The sequence below is a fragment of the Typopeltis vanoorti genome, chromosome 2 (assembly GCF_054136105.1).
Source record: "Typopeltis vanoorti isolate ZY-2024b chromosome 2, IOZ_Tvanoo_1.0, whole genome shotgun sequence".
Taxonomy (NCBI): Eukaryota; Metazoa; Arthropoda; class Arachnida; order Uropygi; family Thelyphonidae; genus Typopeltis; species Typopeltis vanoorti.
The window spans coordinates 86,673,857-86,692,754 of NC_143550.1; the positions used below are offsets into that span (position 1 = coordinate 86,673,857).

At 35.3% G+C, this 18,898-nt stretch overlaps 1 protein-coding gene across 1 annotated transcript in view; it reads right to left on the minus strand.

Annotated features, from left to right (window-relative positions):
- LOC150109226 (protein arginine N-methyltransferase 6-like) overlaps positions 1-18,898 on the minus strand; it is a 333,254-nt gene that overhangs the window by 123,587 nt on the left and 190,769 nt on the right. The window contains exon 9 of the mRNA XM_090412246.1: positions 5,783-5,856. Within this exon, the coding sequence (XP_090268372.1) occupies positions 5,783-5,856 (74 nt within the window). The remainder of the gene's footprint in view (positions 1-5,782; positions 5,857-18,898) is intronic.

Below are 18,898 nucleotides of genomic sequence, written 5' to 3' on the forward strand. Positions count from 1 at the left end.
CTTTTCATGGAATCAGCCTCAGCCATAAGAAACAATCCAAACCTCAAAAAATTTGGCTGCATGAGACTGCCTCAAATTTGGGAAACTTACATCAGAAGACCCCCAGCCCAATCACCCAAGAATACCAACATTGCCTGCTAGGGGGCACCATCAGGACTTTAGGAGAAAGAATAGCTTCCTGCTTCTTCCTCATTTACTGTTTGTTGTGCCTGCATGCACGTGTCTTGTTCTTAAGTTCCTGTGAAAATGGCAACGTGACGTTGGCGAAATATTGGAAGTGCATTAAAATTTATTTTAACGTATATCCTGGTTTACATTGTAATTTCCTTAAATTATTTAGTAAAAATGCACAACCAATGTCTAAGCCTTTCCATGAGAATTACGATAATCCACAGAGATGATACTGCATATAAAGCATGCAATTACGGTAAAATGAAATTAAAGCTATCAAGACAACTGAATTGTCTCACCTTCCTAAAATGCTGCTGGGATATACAGGTAATTCCTAACTGAAATCAAATTTAAGCACCGTTCACAAAAGGCTCTTCGTATTTATAACCGTGCCAGTCAAGCTTTGCTTAGGGAACAAATCGCTACGACTCGCCATTTTCAAGCACCTGAAGACACGAAATTTGGTCTATTTTATACCATATCTCGTGCACTGCAGCGGAGAAAGAATTTATAAAAGTACAAGATCGTGAGATCAAAAAATTTGAACATTTAAAAAAGAACTCGATCTCGAAACCACAACTTCGGGAAACCGACATCAGAAGACCTCCAGCCCAATCGTCCAAGAATACCAACATTGCCTGCTAAGGGGCACCATCAGGACTTTAGGAGAAAGAATAGCTTCCTGCTTCTTCCTCATTTACTGTTTGTTGTGCCTGCGTGCATGTGTCTTGTTCTTAAGTTCCTGTGAAAATGGCAACGTGACGGCGAACTATTGGAAGTGTATTAAAATTTATTTTAATGTATATCCTAGTTTATGTTGTAATTTCCTTAAACTATTTAGTAAAAATTACATATAGCAGTAGAGGTCAAGCTACACAAACTGATTATTGGTTTGTTCATTGGAATGATCTAAAATGGATAACTGACATAAAAGTCATCCTGTCAGAGAATTTACGTAACTGCCCAACACCATTTACTAGTACTAGATACACAGATTCATCAACACCAGCATTGTATAAGACCAACCATAAAGACTAATCGTATAAAATTGAATTGTAGCAATTAATGGAACATGAAACTCAGCTGAAGACCTCACTAGAAAGAGCACTGACTACAGACTTTAATCAAAAAAATCAATTTGAATACATTAGTTAAGTGTGATAAGATCAGCACTGCTGCTGCACTAAGATTCACAAAACCTGGTCAACATTTCGTTGAGCTTTGCTTGTCAATCAGTCTAGATGTTAAATTGTTCATTGATGATGCAAAGATAGGCAGGGCAATCAGAGATGCTGCTGACATACAGTACTTTACAGAATGATTTGAATAAGCTGGAATGGTGGATGAATGATAATGGCTATCAATTTAATCTTAGTAAGTGTAAAGTTATGCACTTTGGCATGACGAGATTTCAAATGGCATGCATATTAGTGGAATTATGCTTTAAGAAAGTGATAAAACTAGGGATCATGGAGTTATGGTGGATAGGAATTTGAAGTTCAAAAATCGCATAGCAAAAGCTGCAAATATAACTCAGAGGATAATTGTGATGTTGTAGACATGTAGGAATAAGGAAGTCATTCTGACTCTTTACAAGACCTTGATATAGCTGCAGATAACTGAGCAGATTTGGTCTCATAGGTTCAGAGGGCATAAAGTTATACCCAAAGGGAGAAAGGATGTAAAGAAGAATAGCAAAGATGATATCTAGACTACAGAATGTAGATTATAAGAAGAGACTGGGTATGTGAGCTGCAGAGAACTGCACTAGTAAGCATTTGTTATATGGACTGTGGGGAAAAGAACAAAAGGTCACTTGTGGAAGTTAAGTTTATGCATGGTTTAGAAAGGGGTGAGATTTGGATTTTTCTCTCACAGAGCAGTGAGTGAATGAATGGGTGGAACAATTTGCCTGTTGAAGTAGTAATTGCATCCAGTGTGAATGAGTTTAAGAGAAAGAGAAAGTATGACAGCTAGTGTAAGTGATCAATGGCTTCCTTCAATGAGTCTTCTGGCTCCCTGAAGGTTTCAGTAATAATATTTTACACTTGACCTCTGAAAAGCTGCACAACTAATTCCTTCTAAAACTCTCTTATATATTTTTCTTTTCAATATGATATTCAATTTTCTTCTTCTCTCAAAACTTCTTATTTAAAATCCCTTTTAAGCAATAAAGAAAAAAGAACTAAAAATAGGCAAAAAAAAAAATCACCTGCATATGTGAGCTTATAGAACAAGGAAAACATTGAAGCCATTTTAATATTATTTTTTTTAGCAAAGAGAGCAAATGAAATAAGGAAATAAAGGCTGGTATAACATGGGAAACATAATTACTATGCTTATTCTGTTGAATTAATTTACATGTTAAGAAAAAAAATCTAAACACTATACAAGATAGATTTCAATTTTAAAATATTTTATCAGAAAAAACTCTCAATGGGGAAACACTACTTTCTGATGTATGACAACAGTTCCTCCCCGCCCCCCCCACTTCCATCTGGAAAATTATTCTTCAGTGAGATAATTTTCAGTGTCAAAAGGTCAGAAATGAAATTCATAATGTAGATAATTCACAGCAGCTAAACATCAACAATGAAAACATGAAAGTATACAAAGAAAATCTACCTATTAAAATCACTCAAAAAAAAATCCTTGAATGATGGCTTCATTATTAAAGCCATCACTTTTGCAGCATGTTCTCTAAACTCCAATTCCTTGTGTGCAATCAATCTCCTAATAACTAGCCTCATCAATTTCCTGTAGTACAGCTCTGTTGATGTAGTATACAGCTCATAATATTTTGTCTCAATGATAACCTCACACTTGGCCACATTAAATTGGCAATTGTTATCCTTAGCCTGTATTTAAAATAATTAGCCAAAAAAAAAAATATCTTTCCCGATTTCATTAACCAAATTAAATAACTGCTGCTGATTTTCTATTGCTAGGTCTCATACAAAATTTAATTTGGTATGAAAATAAGCAACAAAAATATTAAAATAGGCAAGAAAACAAAACAAAACAAAAAATTATCACCATTCTCCAAGGTGAGTCTACATCAACAAAGATAAACACAGAGCAAGTTTTATTTGTAAGAGTGAGACCAACTAACCTTAATAGAAATGACTACATAAATATTTCATAATTTAAGGAAACTGTTCTCTTGAACAGTTTCCTTAAATTTACAGTTCAGTTGCATGTTATGTTAAATACACCATATTAATGTATATGGAATTTAAACTACCTACAAAAATATATATCATGCTAACTAGTTATATCTTTAATTCAGTATTAATAATTAATTCAATTCTACATTAAATTCTCTAATTTAAAAGACTATATTATTAATGATTTGAAAATGATTAAAGACAGAGTCAGAATACAAGCTATAATACAACTACTGAAAGTAAGCAAATCGGTTATTGTTTCCATTCTTTTAAAACAGTAGCATCATTATCCTTAAAGCTTAAACTTGACTTTTCATAATTCATTTTAGCAAAAATTAATCACAAAGTATTTTAAATATCACCAAAATATACCGATGAATACTAATGGATAATTTAAGAAAAATATTAATAAATTACAGATGGGCATACAGAAAGATAATTCCATTTAGCTAATTTAAAAAAAAAAAAAAAAAAAAACGTTTTTTTTTTCACTTGGTTATACTATAAATTAAAGATGCCAAGAAATTATATTTTGGTTTGATCCTTTATCTAAGTATAAGCAAACAAAGTTTACATGTGAACTAACTTCAAAACGGGGTTACTTGTATATAGAGGCTAATGACTTCACATTGATTGCCTTAGTATCCCATAATGGAAAGCACGTGTCCTTACAGACATGTATAATGCTGTGCATTATGGGAAAAGCCACTACCCAGACCAATTTCAGCCTTTATTGAGGTCTCATCAGTGGGAGCCAGACCCAGTGGAAACCAGTCTCAGTAGTGGCCCTTCCCATAATGCATAACATTATACAGGTTTATAACGACATGTTATTTTCATTATGGGATACTAATGCAACTGATGTGGTCATCAGCCTCTATATACAGGTAGCCTAGTTGTGAAGTTATTACTTCATGCTCAAACTTTGTTTGCTTACACTTGGATAAAGGATGAAACCAAGAATATAATTTCTTCTTCCTTTTTCCCTCTTTTACTTTGCAGTGTCAAGGGTTTTCTGTTCATTTAACCACAACCATACGCAAGGATAACATGGCTAGTCCTATGCCTCCAGGCGTATCCCATGTCTATAGAAGTGTTGAGTTCTCAAGGCTGGTTTGCCTGCTTGTGGGATGAAAAACCCCAGATAAACTGGGGAGAAAAACCCTGCAGTCCGTGCCCAAGACCGGTTAACTTGGCTATGTCTGAGAAAGATCCTAAGCTCTTCACATCACTGACGGGAATGAAACCCAGAACACTCCTTTCCCAGGCATATGGTTGCGAAGCGCATATGCCTGGGAAAGGAGTGTCCTGGGCATATGGTTGCGAAGTGCATAGCCACTTGGCTAACCGTGTGGACCTTAAAGATGCCAAAAAATATAATTTCTTGGCATCTTTAATTTATAGTATAATCACGTGAAAAAACTTGCAATATTGATCTGTAATCCAGAGTATTTTAGTAATAAACTGTGCCACCTTTTGACTACTTGTATGGAAATAAGAATTCTGCATTACTTCAACCTTGGTATCACTTCTAGTTCTGGCTCCTACTAATGAACCCTCAGTAAGAGTCTAAAGTGGTCTGGGTAGTATCCTTTCCCAAAATGCATAACATTATACATGTTAGTAAGGACATGTGCTTTGCTGATGTGACTGATTGGATTGGTTTGCTGATGTGGTTGTTGAACTGATGTGAAGTCATTAGCCTCTAATATACAAGTAGCACAGTTGTGAAGATGCTTCATGCACAAACTTTGTTTGCCTACACTTGGATGAAGCAAAAAATATAATTTTTTGGCATCTTTAATTTATCCATACAGTTTAATTTTTATTATTTTCCACAATGAATATTATGAATTTTCTTCCACACCAAATTTCATCAACATCCATCAATCAAAGTTAATGATGGATATGATGCGAGCCTTTAATATTTTATAAAGAAAACTTAAAAACCAAAGAAAACTTTCCAGGTCAAAATGCAGTATTTCAAAAACCTTTTTAAACAAATTGTAGAAGGATTGTTTTAATGTTCTTTAAAACTTTAATAATAATTATATATTTTATGATTTATCTAATTTTCAAGACAGGAAGCAATAAGAATTCAAAGCATCTTCCTTTATTGGTCATCCCTAGCTTATGTTTGCAGCATAAGCTAGGGATGACCAATAAAGAAATTAAAATTTCTTACAAATGAACCCACGATCTATACTACTGGCAAGAAAATAACAAAAATTATCTGCATTCTCCATGGTGAGTCTACATGAATAAGGACACAGAGGCAAGTTTAATATGTAAATTTAGTAAGGAAACTTTTGATTCCAAAAAAAAAAAAAAAAATTCAAATATAGCTTAACAGCATGGCATTCAGTTTCACTTGTGATAGTTGATGAACTATGAGATTCGCTATGAAAAGTAAATATTTCAGAATGATTACACATAAAACTAACTTGTCATCATATTCCTCATGATCTGTAAGAGGAGCCACAAACATTCTTACTTTTTCTGGAAAAAGGATGCCTCCCTAGGAAGAAATATACAAGTTACTAATAATGACAAATGATTATGGTTCTAAATAGTATTATAAAAAATGACACACAAAATTAGCAACAACTTATGTATACCCCTGAATCTTTGTCTTTCTTTCAAATGGTCAGTGAATAGGGAACATAAAATTTTTTATCCAACACACAGTCAATTTGAATGAAAGAAAAATTTCAAAATAGAAAGACTAGATTTTAAACTGGAAAGAAGAGAGGATTAGAAGTTAAGTATTTTAAATACAATCACTTATTTTTATGAAGAATAATTATTATGAAATTTTTCTTCTTATAATATATACGTAAACCCAGCTGGTGACAATAGAAACAGGTGGGGCCAGGGGCCAAAAACAACTTAATTTTTTTATATTTATATAGTGGGTTCTATTATTGATTTATAGTTATTTCTATTACAATAATATTTAGTCAGAATCCACTGATGCATTGAGCTATTAATTTTTTAAAATTGTTAGGACAATGGAAGATAAGATGTTCATTTTACCAAACATCTGAAATCGCACCGCATTGTTTATATGAATTTTACTGGATTCGTGTTTTTATATTCACTCGGAAAGATGTTTTAGGTCTTTACAGCCACTGAGTGTCTACAAGCTCTCATCACCAAACAAAACACGATAAAAACAGAACAAAAATTTTTTTTTCATCATTCACACTAAGCCATGATTAGGGTTTCTGGGCAGGAATTCCCTCCCGCCCATTCTTGGGAATTTTTTTTGTTTCCCGTTCCTGAATCCCAAGAAAATTTGGTTGGGAAATTGGGAAAATTTTTAATAAATACATATTTTAACATTTTTTTATAGATTGTCTGAAATAAAATGAACTGGTTCGCAAATAAAATTTATTTAAAATGTTCTAACAGTAATATTTTAAATAAATATTTCATATTCCAACTCAAGCATTAGTATTTAAAAAAAAAAAAAAAAAATATATATATATATATATATATATATATATTCATATTTATATATATTGACTTAGAACCGAGAACTAGAAAAAACAATTAAATTTATTCAAAACGCAACATGTTTCATCGGATTGTCCGACTTCTTCAGGCGTGGGAACATAGAAAACACTATAAGACACATTGTATCACTATAAAAACGACTATTATAAAATTTAGTTAGCTTTGAACTGTAGCTACAGTCCATGTTGATGTTCTATTGTTGGGCATCTGCGTGCGTCTGACTTCACGAATGTGAAGTCAGACGCACGCAGATGATGAGATGATGAGGGTCCATAACAATTTCCTTAGATTCGACTATGCGGCGTTCTACCTCGTCATGGCATATATGAAGGTTCGAAGTTGTTGTCTAGTTTATCTCATGCTGACAGCCTTCATCATGTGTGTTTACTGAAAACAGTACATGGCTTGACAGGGCACTTTCTCTAGTGTAGGCAATGTCTCTTTGGTGTTCTTCCAGACGTAGGAGGATGGATTTTCCAGTTTGGCCATAGTATTGTTTCCCACAGTCACACGTGATTTTGTACACTCCTGGGAATTGTAGATGGTTGTGAACTTGTTTGTATTTGCTTAAAATCAATCTTAGTTTAGGAAGAGTAGAGAAGCAGATTTTTATGTTGAGCTTTCATAAAATTCTTCTTAGTTTCGTGGAGAGTGAGCTGATGTATGGTAAGGAGATATAACCTTTGGGGTTGTCTTATGTTTCTGAGTTGTTTTGATGGCGGCGGTATAGATGCTTATTAATAGTTTTCGACAAGTAGCCATTACTTGTGAAGGTTCTTTGTAGATGTTGTAGTTCATTTTTTAGCTCTTCATATCTGACAGTACAGATCTGGCATGATGTGCTAGAGTTGAGATGATACCCACTTTCTGTGTATTTGAAATTGCACCACATTGTTTATATGAATTTTACTGGATTTATATTAATTATATATATATATTAATACTCGAGTTGGATTTTTGTTGTGCTTATCAATTCATTCCGGTTTGCAATAAATCACCACTGTTCTCTTCAAATGCGAGACTTTCTTAAGCTAGAACACTGGATACAGGTAGCCTTTTGTTATTTCTTACTCCTGTGGAGAAACAATAAGAGAGAGAGAGAGAGAGAGAGAGAGAGAGCATTTCTAACGTGTGAGCACATTCACGTTCCTTGCACGTTCCTATTTTAATATTTTTTTATAGATCGCCGTCACAATGAGTAAAGAGTATAAAGAATGTTGGGAATATTTTAGAAAAGATAAAGATAACAAATCAGCTCGTTGCCAGATATGCTCCAAAACTTTGCAATGCAAAGCATCATCAACCAGTGGTCTACATAGGCACCTAGTATACATTCATGGAATAAAAAGGAAAAAACAGTCTGAATTGAATAATGATGAGCCAATGCCTTCATCTTCTAAGAGACAAACGACAATTTTACATTATGTCAAGGGACTGGATTTAGAAGAAACCCTAAGCAAATTAGCAGCCAATTATCAGTCAACACCATCACAAAAAAGTGAGTTTATTAGGGAAAGTTTCACAAGCAAAGGAATGCAGTTACCAAGAAGTCAATCTTCAGTTATGACACTAATACATAATTGTTATAGTAAAGTGAAACAACTGTACATCCAGAAATTGGAAGTATTCAAATATGATAATAAAAAACTGGGTATTTCAATAGATGAGTAGACCAGTTGCAAGAATCACAGATACATGAATGTTCATGTATACTGTAATGAGACCTCTATGAACCTTGGTTAAATAAGAATACATCAGAACTGTCCTGCGAAAAAAGTGTTATCCTTGCTTCAGGAAAGATTAGAAAACTTTCAGTTAAAACTTGAAAGTGATGCAGTTGCAATTACAAGTGACGGTGCAGCTGTTATGGAAAATTTCGGAAAATTATCACTGACTATTCAACAGTACTGCTACAACCATGTTCTACATCTAGCTGTAACAAACGTATTTTATGTTAAAAAGTTGAAAGGTGAAGCATCAGTGACGTGTAGCAGTGATAGTGAATTCAATACAGATTCTGAATACGATAAAGATGATAACAGTGATTCTGAGTTAGATAGTGTGGCATCTCGCAAATCAGTATGATTTGCGAGATGATCTATCTTCGGCAATTAGCAGTATACGAAGAATTATGAAAATATTTAAGCATTCTCCAGTAAAAAATTCTCTTTTGCAGCAAGAAATAACCAAGAGTGAAACAAGGGAACTAGAAGTCATTTTGAACTGTAAAACACGCTGGAACACACAGGAGAGAATGATAGAGAGATTTTTAAAGATCGTAAATCTGATTAAGACTGTTTTACGAGAGCTGAAACTCGATCACTTATGGAAAGAAGAGTATTATGAAATACTGAGAGGTATATTGAATTGCTTACAACCTGTAAGATTAGCAGTTGAAGCCTTAAGCAATAGAGAAGCTAATATTCTCACAAGTGAAGGAATTTTTAAGTTCCTGTTCAGTAATTTAGAAAAACAGAATTCTTCAATGAGCCAAATGCTTTTCAAGGAAATAAAATTTGAATTGGTTAAACGTAGAAATAGAGATCTTGTGTCTCTCACAAAGTACTTGAGCAACATTAGTTATTTATGTGAGATGGAAGAGGATGAATTTTTTGCCTTGTCAAGTAAGAATGAAATTGCACGATTGGCAAAGTCATTAATGGAAAGACTTTTTAAAGGAACATTTACAGCAGAAGAAGTTCCAATAAAAGAAATAAAGGATGTCCTTACTGAGTTTTCTGACATTAAATCAGAATCTGATCTGAAGACTGAATTGACTAAAGCAATATCAATTTCTACATCAAAGCCTAGCCCTATGCATGCAGACAAAATATTTGCTTCTATAAGGAAGGAAATGAGCTTATATGAAGCAACACATTCTCTCATTCCCAACTTGAAGATGCTTTCAGATGCACTTTTTTTACTATATAATTTAAGGAAATTACAACGTCAACTAGGATATACATTAAAATAAATTTTAATATACTTCAATATTTCGGTGACGTCACGTTGCTATTTTCAAGAAACTTAAGAACAAGACACGTGCACGCAGGCACAACAGTAAATGAGGAAGAAGCAGGAAGCTATTCTTTCTCCTAAAGTCCTGATGGTGCCCCCTAGCAGGCAATATTAGTATTCTTGGGCGATTGGGCTGGAGGTCTTCTGATGTAGGTTTCCCAAATTTGAGGCAGTCTCATGCAGCCAAATTTGTTGAGGTTTGAATTGTTTCTTAGAGCTGAAGCTGATTCCATGAAAAGCCTTTCATATTTGTATTTACTATGGTGTATTATCATGGCTTTCTTCCACCGTATTCTATGGCAGGTATCCAGCGCAGGGTCAGCAAGACCAGAGTGGCTGTATTGGTGAAAACGGATGTAGTCCTTGTGTTCTGAAATTCTGATATTTGCTGTCCTGCCTGTTTGGCCAAAGTAGGACAGCTTACAGCTGCAAGGGACCTGGTATACACCAGGTAGGTCTAGGGGGGAAGTTGGTCTTTAAGTAGAGCAGATAAGGGATGGCAATTTTTTATATGGTCTGTAACAAGAAGTTGTCGTGTTTTTTTTATAATTTTTGTAATTTTTTCCGTGGTGCCTTGGATATAGGGTATGGTGATGGATTTAGAATAATCCTTGTTGTGAGGGTTAACCAGTTTGGTGGGGGGGGGGTAGCCATTGGCTGAGAAAATTTTAAGAATGTGGTTTAGTTCTGTGGTTAAGGCATTGTCATTTGAACAAATAAGTTTAGCCCTGTTGTGTGGTGTCTTAATGACTCCATATTGTTGTGAGGAGGGGTGGTGGGATTGTTGGTGAATGTGTCTGCCTGTATGGGTGGGTTTTCTATAGACTGAGAAAACCAAGGTTCCATCAGGCTGGAGGGTGACTAGTGTATCTAAGAAAGGAAGGCATCACAGAATGAAATTCACCCTGGAAGAAGAAAAAAACAACTGCCTTCCTTTCTTAGACACACTAGTCACTTAGATAATTGCAATGCTGAAAAGAATGTTCGTATGTAAAGATAATGATGTCATTTTGCATTTTCATAGGCCTTGATAAGATCTCATTTGGACTATTGTGCTCAGGTTTGGTCTCCTGGTTTCCGTTGTGATTCTGTTATATTGGAGAGAATACAAAGGAGAGTGATATCAGGATTGTGGAATAAAATGATATCAGGATTGTGGAATACTGATTTTGAAGACAGATTGAGAATTTGTAGACCTGCAGACACTAGCAAACAGGAGTGAAATGATTGAGGCTTTCAAACTTCTGAAAGAGTCATACAGGATTTCAATTGATAGAATTTTTCAATTTTTGGAGGTGAGGAAAAGACAAGAGGGCATCTTGGAAGCTGAGAATGAAGGCTGAGAAAGAAGGGGGGTGAGGGCTAGTTTTTCTCTCAGAGGGTGGCGCATGGTTGGAATGGATTGCCATTGGATGTTGAGAGTGCAAGCAGTGTGTAAAAATAAAGAATTCAAGAATAAGTATGATCGCTGGCGTGTGTGTGTAGTATGTGGCCTCCCTCGATGAGTCTCTGACTCCATAGAGGTCTCTCTTAATAATAATAATAATTTTCCTTTTACTTCAGGAAAATATTCCTAAATAACAGCTATACTCTTAAAAATATCAACAGAATTTTACAAAGACCCTCAAATGTTTCGGCACACACAAAGAAAATATAGACTACAAAGATACATTTTCTTTAACTCATAAAAAATGTCACTGATAAGAATGATGTTGCTAAAGTAATACAACTTAAAACATGCTTTCACACCAGTGACAAAAGTCTCCATGGTGCCGAAGTCAACAAAACAAACCAGGTGTACATAAAATTTTCTACATGTATGGTAGCTGTTTCATGCAAATCTCTCCTGAGTATCCTGTCAGACAGGCAGGATACTTAGGAGAGATTTGCATGAAAGAACACTTTAGAGAGAGAGAGATGGCAAACATACAAATGACTAACTTATCATACTACCAATGAAAAACATCAGGTACTTAGGCAAATCTCAAGAATGCCATATATTGAATTCAACAGCAATGTTTCCAAATTCAAAGAAGCTGCTGAAATCATAGTTGACTTGTTTAAAATAAGACCAAAATAAAGTTCTTATTTTAAACCAATTTTGGTGTGCATGCATTTAAGACCTAAGAAGCTAGGAACTAGATTATGATAAAGATTAAAATAGTGCAGCTCAACATCAGTCATGTGTTTGATATTTCAGAGCAATAATTATCATCCAAAGTTAAGTTCTTTTCATATACATGTCTTTTTTTTTCAAATTATATTTTATTTCTGGTTATGTAAGCCACAGGGGGAAAAGAAAATGGTCAAAGAAACAATTTTTCAGAGTGCTTTCTATTTGTAGTTCAGTAGTGGAAATAATACCATGAAGAATTCAAACCACAGAAAATTTTTTTTAAGCATGTTACTGTTTAGGCAGTATGGTGTGAGGTGTAGGTAAACAGAATGAAATATTTAGTTGGGTGTTGTTATACACCTAGTAATACGGAGGGTAATGAGAAGGAAATGTATAGCAAATTGGTCTAGCTAGCAAGAAACAAGTGATCATTATGGGTGACTTTAATTACGGTAATATAGACTGGAATCAAGAGACTGCATCTGGGGTAAAGAAAATACATTTTTGTCGTTTTTGAAAGACAATTACCTCAGGCAGTACGTAATGGAGGGTACATGAGCATCAAGAGTATTGGATTTGATCATCTCATCAGATGATGTTATTATAAATGAGGTGTCAAATCTTCCACCAGTTGGTGAGTGACCATGAGGTGATCACTTGTAGGGTGACCAGTCATGTGAGGACACCTGTTAGAAAGGGATATATGTGGAATTATAAGACTGGCAATTATGAAAAGCTCAGGAAACAGCTTGTGATAATAAACTGGAAAGAGGAAAGGATATTAATGCTGCTTGGTCCTACTCAAGAACTATTTGGTGGAGGCAATATCAGAATGTATTCCAAAGGTTAAGAGGGTAAATAGAGCAGGTGTGAAATGGATGAATCAAGAGATAAGGTATGCAGTCTGGAAGAAGAAGGTATTATGGAAGAAACACAAGATAAGTAGTTATAATAACCAGTTGCATGAGAAGTACAAAGAGCAGGTGAGGAAGGTGACTTGCTTGATAAGGGTAACAAAAGTGCAGTATGAGCAGCAGTTAGCTAAAGTTGCCAAAAAAAAAAAAAAAAAAAAATCCTAAGGAGTTTTTTCAACATGCGACCGGTAGAAGAAAGAATGATTATGGTAGGATGGGAGTGATTGGTGAAAATGGAGGAAACGGATTGGTGATAACTGCTGCAGAGAATATAGTTGAGATGTTTAATTAGCAATTTATAAAAGTATTTCATTCTTATGAATGTAACATCATTCATCCTACTCCTTTTTTCCCACTGCTTGAAAGCTGTGAGAAAAAAGGAGGAGGAGGAGGAGGAACTGTTACTAAGTGAATACTAGATATATAAGAAATTGAATAGACTTGATGCTGTTTCACCAGGTGTTTTGAGGAAATGTTCCAGAGAGTTAACAACAGTTTTTGCATAATCTTTTCAACATGAGTCTTTCAGTGGTTCAAGTTCCAAAAGAGTGGAAAGAGTGTAAAATTGTTCCAATTCATAATGGAGGTGATAAGAGTAGGGCTCTAAAGATCAGTCTGTGTGTCTGGAGTTGTGGTTAAGGTATTAGAGAACTTAGTTAGGAACAAGATTCAGAATTGGGTTGACAACAGAAAAATACTCTTTGGCAGCCAGCATGGATTTACTAACGGAAGATCATGCTTTAGCAATCTGCTTACTTTTTAAAATAAAGTGACAAATGCATTGGATAAGGGTGTTGTATATACAGTGGTATATTTAGCTTTTGCAAAGGTGTTTGAAAAATTGTCACATGACAAGCTGGTAATCAAATTGGAACAGATGGGGCTGAACAGTAGATTAGTTCGCTGGATTGGAGATTGGCTGTCTGATAGGTACCAGCGGGTGTCTATGGAGGAGCAATATTCCAGAAGAGGAAAGTTACTAGTGGTGTACTTGTAGGGTCTGTTTTGGGTCCATTGCTGTTTAATTTGTATGTAAATGATATTTAAAGAAGTATGAATGGCGATATGCAGTTGTTTGCAAATGATGCAAAGTTGGGGAGAGCTATCAGAAGTAGAGTAGAGTAGATGTTGTAGCTTTGCAAGAGGACTTGAATACACTGGCTGAATGGGTATACGAGTGGGGATATCAATTTAATGTTGCAAAGTGTAAGGTTTTGAAATTTGGAAAGCAGAGATGGGATGCAGAGTACACAATCGGTGGAAATATCTTGGAAGTGATAGAGGAGATGAGAGATCTGGGAGTGATTGTAGACAAGGATCTAAAATTTTGGGGACATTTTACTAAAATTGTGTGGACAACATAGCAGATAATAGGAATGATGCAGAGGGCACTGACTTGTAGAAGTAAGGATGTTATGGTTCCCTTGTATAAGGCTTTGATCAGGCCACATATGGATTACTGTGCACAGACTAGGTCACCTGGTTTTCAAAAAGATGAAAATGTATTGGAAAATATAATAAGCCGAAAGGCTATTTTACCGGCGAATTTGTTAAATAAGAGGGAGTGATTGTTTACACTTGGTTCCGCTGATAGTTTTTTCGGCATTGAAACTCTATGGAGGTCGGTGGATTTCGACCCGAGTTTCGTACCTGGCTATAAAATAAAACCGGATTTAACATCTCCCTCTTAATTTGTATTGGAAAAGGTTCAGAGACGACTGACTAAGGTGGTTTCTGGAATGTGAGTATAAAGACAGACCGACAAAATGCAATTTGCAGAAATTGGTGGTAGGAGGAGGAGAGGAGATATGATCGAGACAAATAAGCTGTTAAGAGGTTATTGCCAGATTAATGTTGGGGAGGTTTTGCACAGAATGGGTGAAGATAGGAAGCGAACAAGAGGTCATCCCAGGAAACTGTATAAGGAGGGTGTGAGCAAGAGAGAGAGAGAGAAGCATTTTTTTGCATGGAGAGAGATTGGAATGCATTGCCCAAGAGTGTGGTGAGTGCAGAGACAGTGAATATATTTTAATTTTTAAAAAATATATTAAATGATAAAATGTGTGTATAACAGTGGATCTCCCACAATAAGTCTTTGACTCCATGGAGATTTTTTATAATAATCATTCTCCTTAATGTAACTCTGATGTGGCTCGAAAAAGTATGTCTGGTCCCTACAGATGGATTCCAGATTATTTAACCCTTATCCTACTAAAATATCAAGCCCTGTCCATTCTACACATCGCAAATCTGAAGGATGGGCAGTACTTGATATTTTTGACATACGGTAGTGCTCAAAAGTATTTTGACAAATTAATATTTGACCTAGAATTCTTCAGACTACAGTGAAACTGCAGTTGTCAAACATAATTCGTTCCTAAAGGCTGTTCAGAAACCAATTTGTCGGTAACCATGACTATGGTCAATCTGGCCTTGTGGATCATGTATTAGATGCCACTTAAAGGATCTTCTTTGGGACAAAAAAACTAAAATAAAATAAAATATATACACACACACACGTGTGTGTGTGTGGTATAATGGATGGTATATATAATGATATAATGTACGGTATATATAATATATGTGTGTGTGTGTGTGTGTGTGTGTGTGTGTGTGTGTGTGTGTGTGTGTGTGTGTGTGTGTGTGTGTGTGTGTAGAAGGTATTTTACATTGGGTATAGTAAATGTTAAAAATACCAAGCAATTTTAAACCTGGTTTTACTCCATTTCCCAAGTAAGCAAACAGACAAACAAGTGAAATTTGCGCCTGCAAGAGATGCAAGTCTAGCTGATCCTACAGGTAGTGCAAGACCAAGGCAACTCATGGTAAAGGTGGCATAAGCTCTGATCACTAATCTTAATATTTACCCTTAATGCCAAAACACATCTCCAAGAAGGGGATGCATGATGTTTTGTATTAAAGGCAAGGGGCCACTACCCAGACCGGTTTCGACCTTTATTGAGGTCTCGTCAGTGGGAGCTAGGCTAGAAATACCAAGATTTAGTAATACAGAGCTTATAAGTATTATACCAGAACAAGCTGCCATAAGGTGTTTTAACTTTATTAAATAAAAATCTCTGGAGGAGATATAAATGTAGAAGGTATTTTACCTTGGGTAAAACACCTTATGGCAACTTGTTCTGGTATAATACTTATAAGCTCTGTATTACTAAATCTTGATATTTCTAGCCTAGCACCCACTGACGAGACCTCAATAAAGGTCGAAATGGCCCCTTGCCTTTAATACAAAACATCATGCATCCCCTTCTTGGAGATGTGTTTTGGCATTAAGGGTAAATATTAAGATTAGTGATCAGAGCTTATGCCACCTTTACCACGAGTTGTCTTGGTCTTGCACTACCTGTAGGATCAGCTAGACTTGCATCACTTGCAGGTGCAAATTTGACTTGTTTGTCTGTTTACTTACTTGGGAAATGGAGTAAAACCAGGTTTAAAATTGCTTGGTATTTTTAACATATATATATATATATATATATATATATATATATATATATATATTGTGGATCATGTATTAGATGCCACTCATAGGATCTTCTTAGGCACAAAAAAAAATAATATATATATATATATATATATACCACACATTATATCATTATATATATATCATCCATTACCACACACACACGCACACGTGTGTGTGTGTGTGTGTGTGGTATAATGGATTTACTCGACTGAAAGACATTTAATATTTTTTAAAAATATTAAATGACTGGAAGCTGAGAGATAAAAATAAAATACTGTTTTTATTCAGCATGACTAGTTTCGTCTTTAAGAAGACTTCTTTAGGTGCACACAAACAAAAGAGAAACAACCAACAAAAACTGTAAAGGAATAAAGTCTAAACAACAAAGTGTTAGAGTGAAAAAAAAGTTAAATATTAAAGCGTTAGCATCTGAATATTTAAAGCTGTTCTCTGTATGATTAGAAGTTGATGGCTCTTTCCCTTTCTAAGATGTTAGACTCATTCGCATCTCTGAAAAATTAAAAATCTCAATTTACAGGAAACCAACTCCTACAAATAGATACCTCCATCTCCATGTGCAGTCCCACCATTATCCACCTCAAAAATTTGGAATCATCTCGACGCTATGAAATTGTGCTCGCTCACTCCTGGGTGAAGAAGAAGATAACAAAGAACTTCAATTTCTTCTTACTACTTTTCAACAGAATGGCTATTCCAAGAAAACAATTAATAAATTATTTTTCAATCTATTTCCTTGCCATAATATAGATACAAATGGTGAGAAAGGCCACATTATTCTACCATATATCAGCTCTCTTTCACCAAAATCGGCAAAGGTTTTTTAAGAAATACAACATCCACACTTTATTCAGTCCTCTTCCAAAACTCTGTTCCATACTGAGCAGGCTCAAACAAAGACATGACAATCTTAAATATCCCAGTGTTTACGAGATCTGGTGTAACTGTGATAAACCTTATTTTGGCCCAGAGAGAGAAATCCATCGAATTGCACATCAAAGACATTACATACGGCAGAACAAGAGCTAGTGCTCTGTCAAACCATGTTCTGAATTCTAATACTAATGAGGAAGACCTCACCCACCCAGTTTTAAGGAACAAATCTGATAATACCTTTCGTTGCTATGACAAAAGGTATTATCAGAAAGGAAAATAGTAGAATCTAAAGAAATCTCCCTTAATCCAATACATCTTAACAATCTTAGTTATAATCTCTCAGACTGTCATTGTGCTGCCATCCAACTTCGCCATTCATGAGATCTTGAATGCATGTGTATGCCCAACAATGAGGTTACAGAGAACGGCTTTAAATATTCAGACACTAATGCCTTAATATTGAACTTTTTTTCATGCTAAAACTTTGTTATTTAGACTGTATTCCTTTACAGTTTTTGTTGGTTGTTTTTCTCTTTTTTTGTGTGCCTGAAGAAGTCTTTTTAAAGACGAAACTAGTCGTGCTGAATAAAAACAGTATTTTATTTTTATCTCTCAGCTTCCAGTCATTTAATATTTAAAAAAAATATATATATATACAGGGTGTTCGGGATAAATTTGACAGTTTCGTAAGGAAAAAGAAAATCTTCTTTGTATCTATTAAATTTAATGAATTGACAAAAAAACATTACAGGCAGAGTTAATTACAATACTATCAACAAGATTTACTCAAAATAACCACCATTAGCATCGATCACAGCTTCAATTCTGCTTCGGAACCTCGAACAAGCTGATGCTACAGTCTCCCTGGGAAGGGCCGCAAAAACTGTTTTAATTTTATCCATTAACTGGGCTTTTGTATTACTGGAAGTGCGATTGGTGTCTTTTTCAACTGCGCCCCATACAAAATAATCCATGGGGTTAAGGTCTGGGGAGTTTGGAGGGCAAACATTTGGATTGGTGAAGTCGTAGAAATTTTCAGACAACCATTTTTGACTTTTCCCAGAGGTGTGGCAAGGGGCCGAATCCTGCTGCCATACATACGGCCTACCATTGGCTACCCTTGTTATCCAGGGCTTGACTACAGTTAGCAACTCCACGAACAAAGCCCGAATTCCAATGCCAGGGTTCTTCAACACCTGTTCCTGCAGATTTGCGAGGAATTCTGCTGTACGAACGCAATCAGATCGTCTGCTAGGGATCTTTCTTCTTGCTACATCCTCGTAGTCACCATTGCAAGTCTCTAGTTCATGCCTGATTGTTTTTACTGTATTCAGGGAGCATTGGGCAGCAGTCGTAATATCCTTATTTTGATGGCGGGCACGAATCATCATGATACAAGTTATTCTCTTCCATGATTCAGGTGGGTTCCAGCTATCCATCCTTTCTGACATCTTGTATATGAATGAAGAAGGGTCCAAACTTTTAAATGAAGAGAAGTGTGTGTTAATACATGTAACTTACGGAAAAATATAATTAATTATAAATATGTCAAATTTATCCCGAACACCCTGTATATATTGTGCATCATCACAGTAAATTTAGAAAAGACTGTATA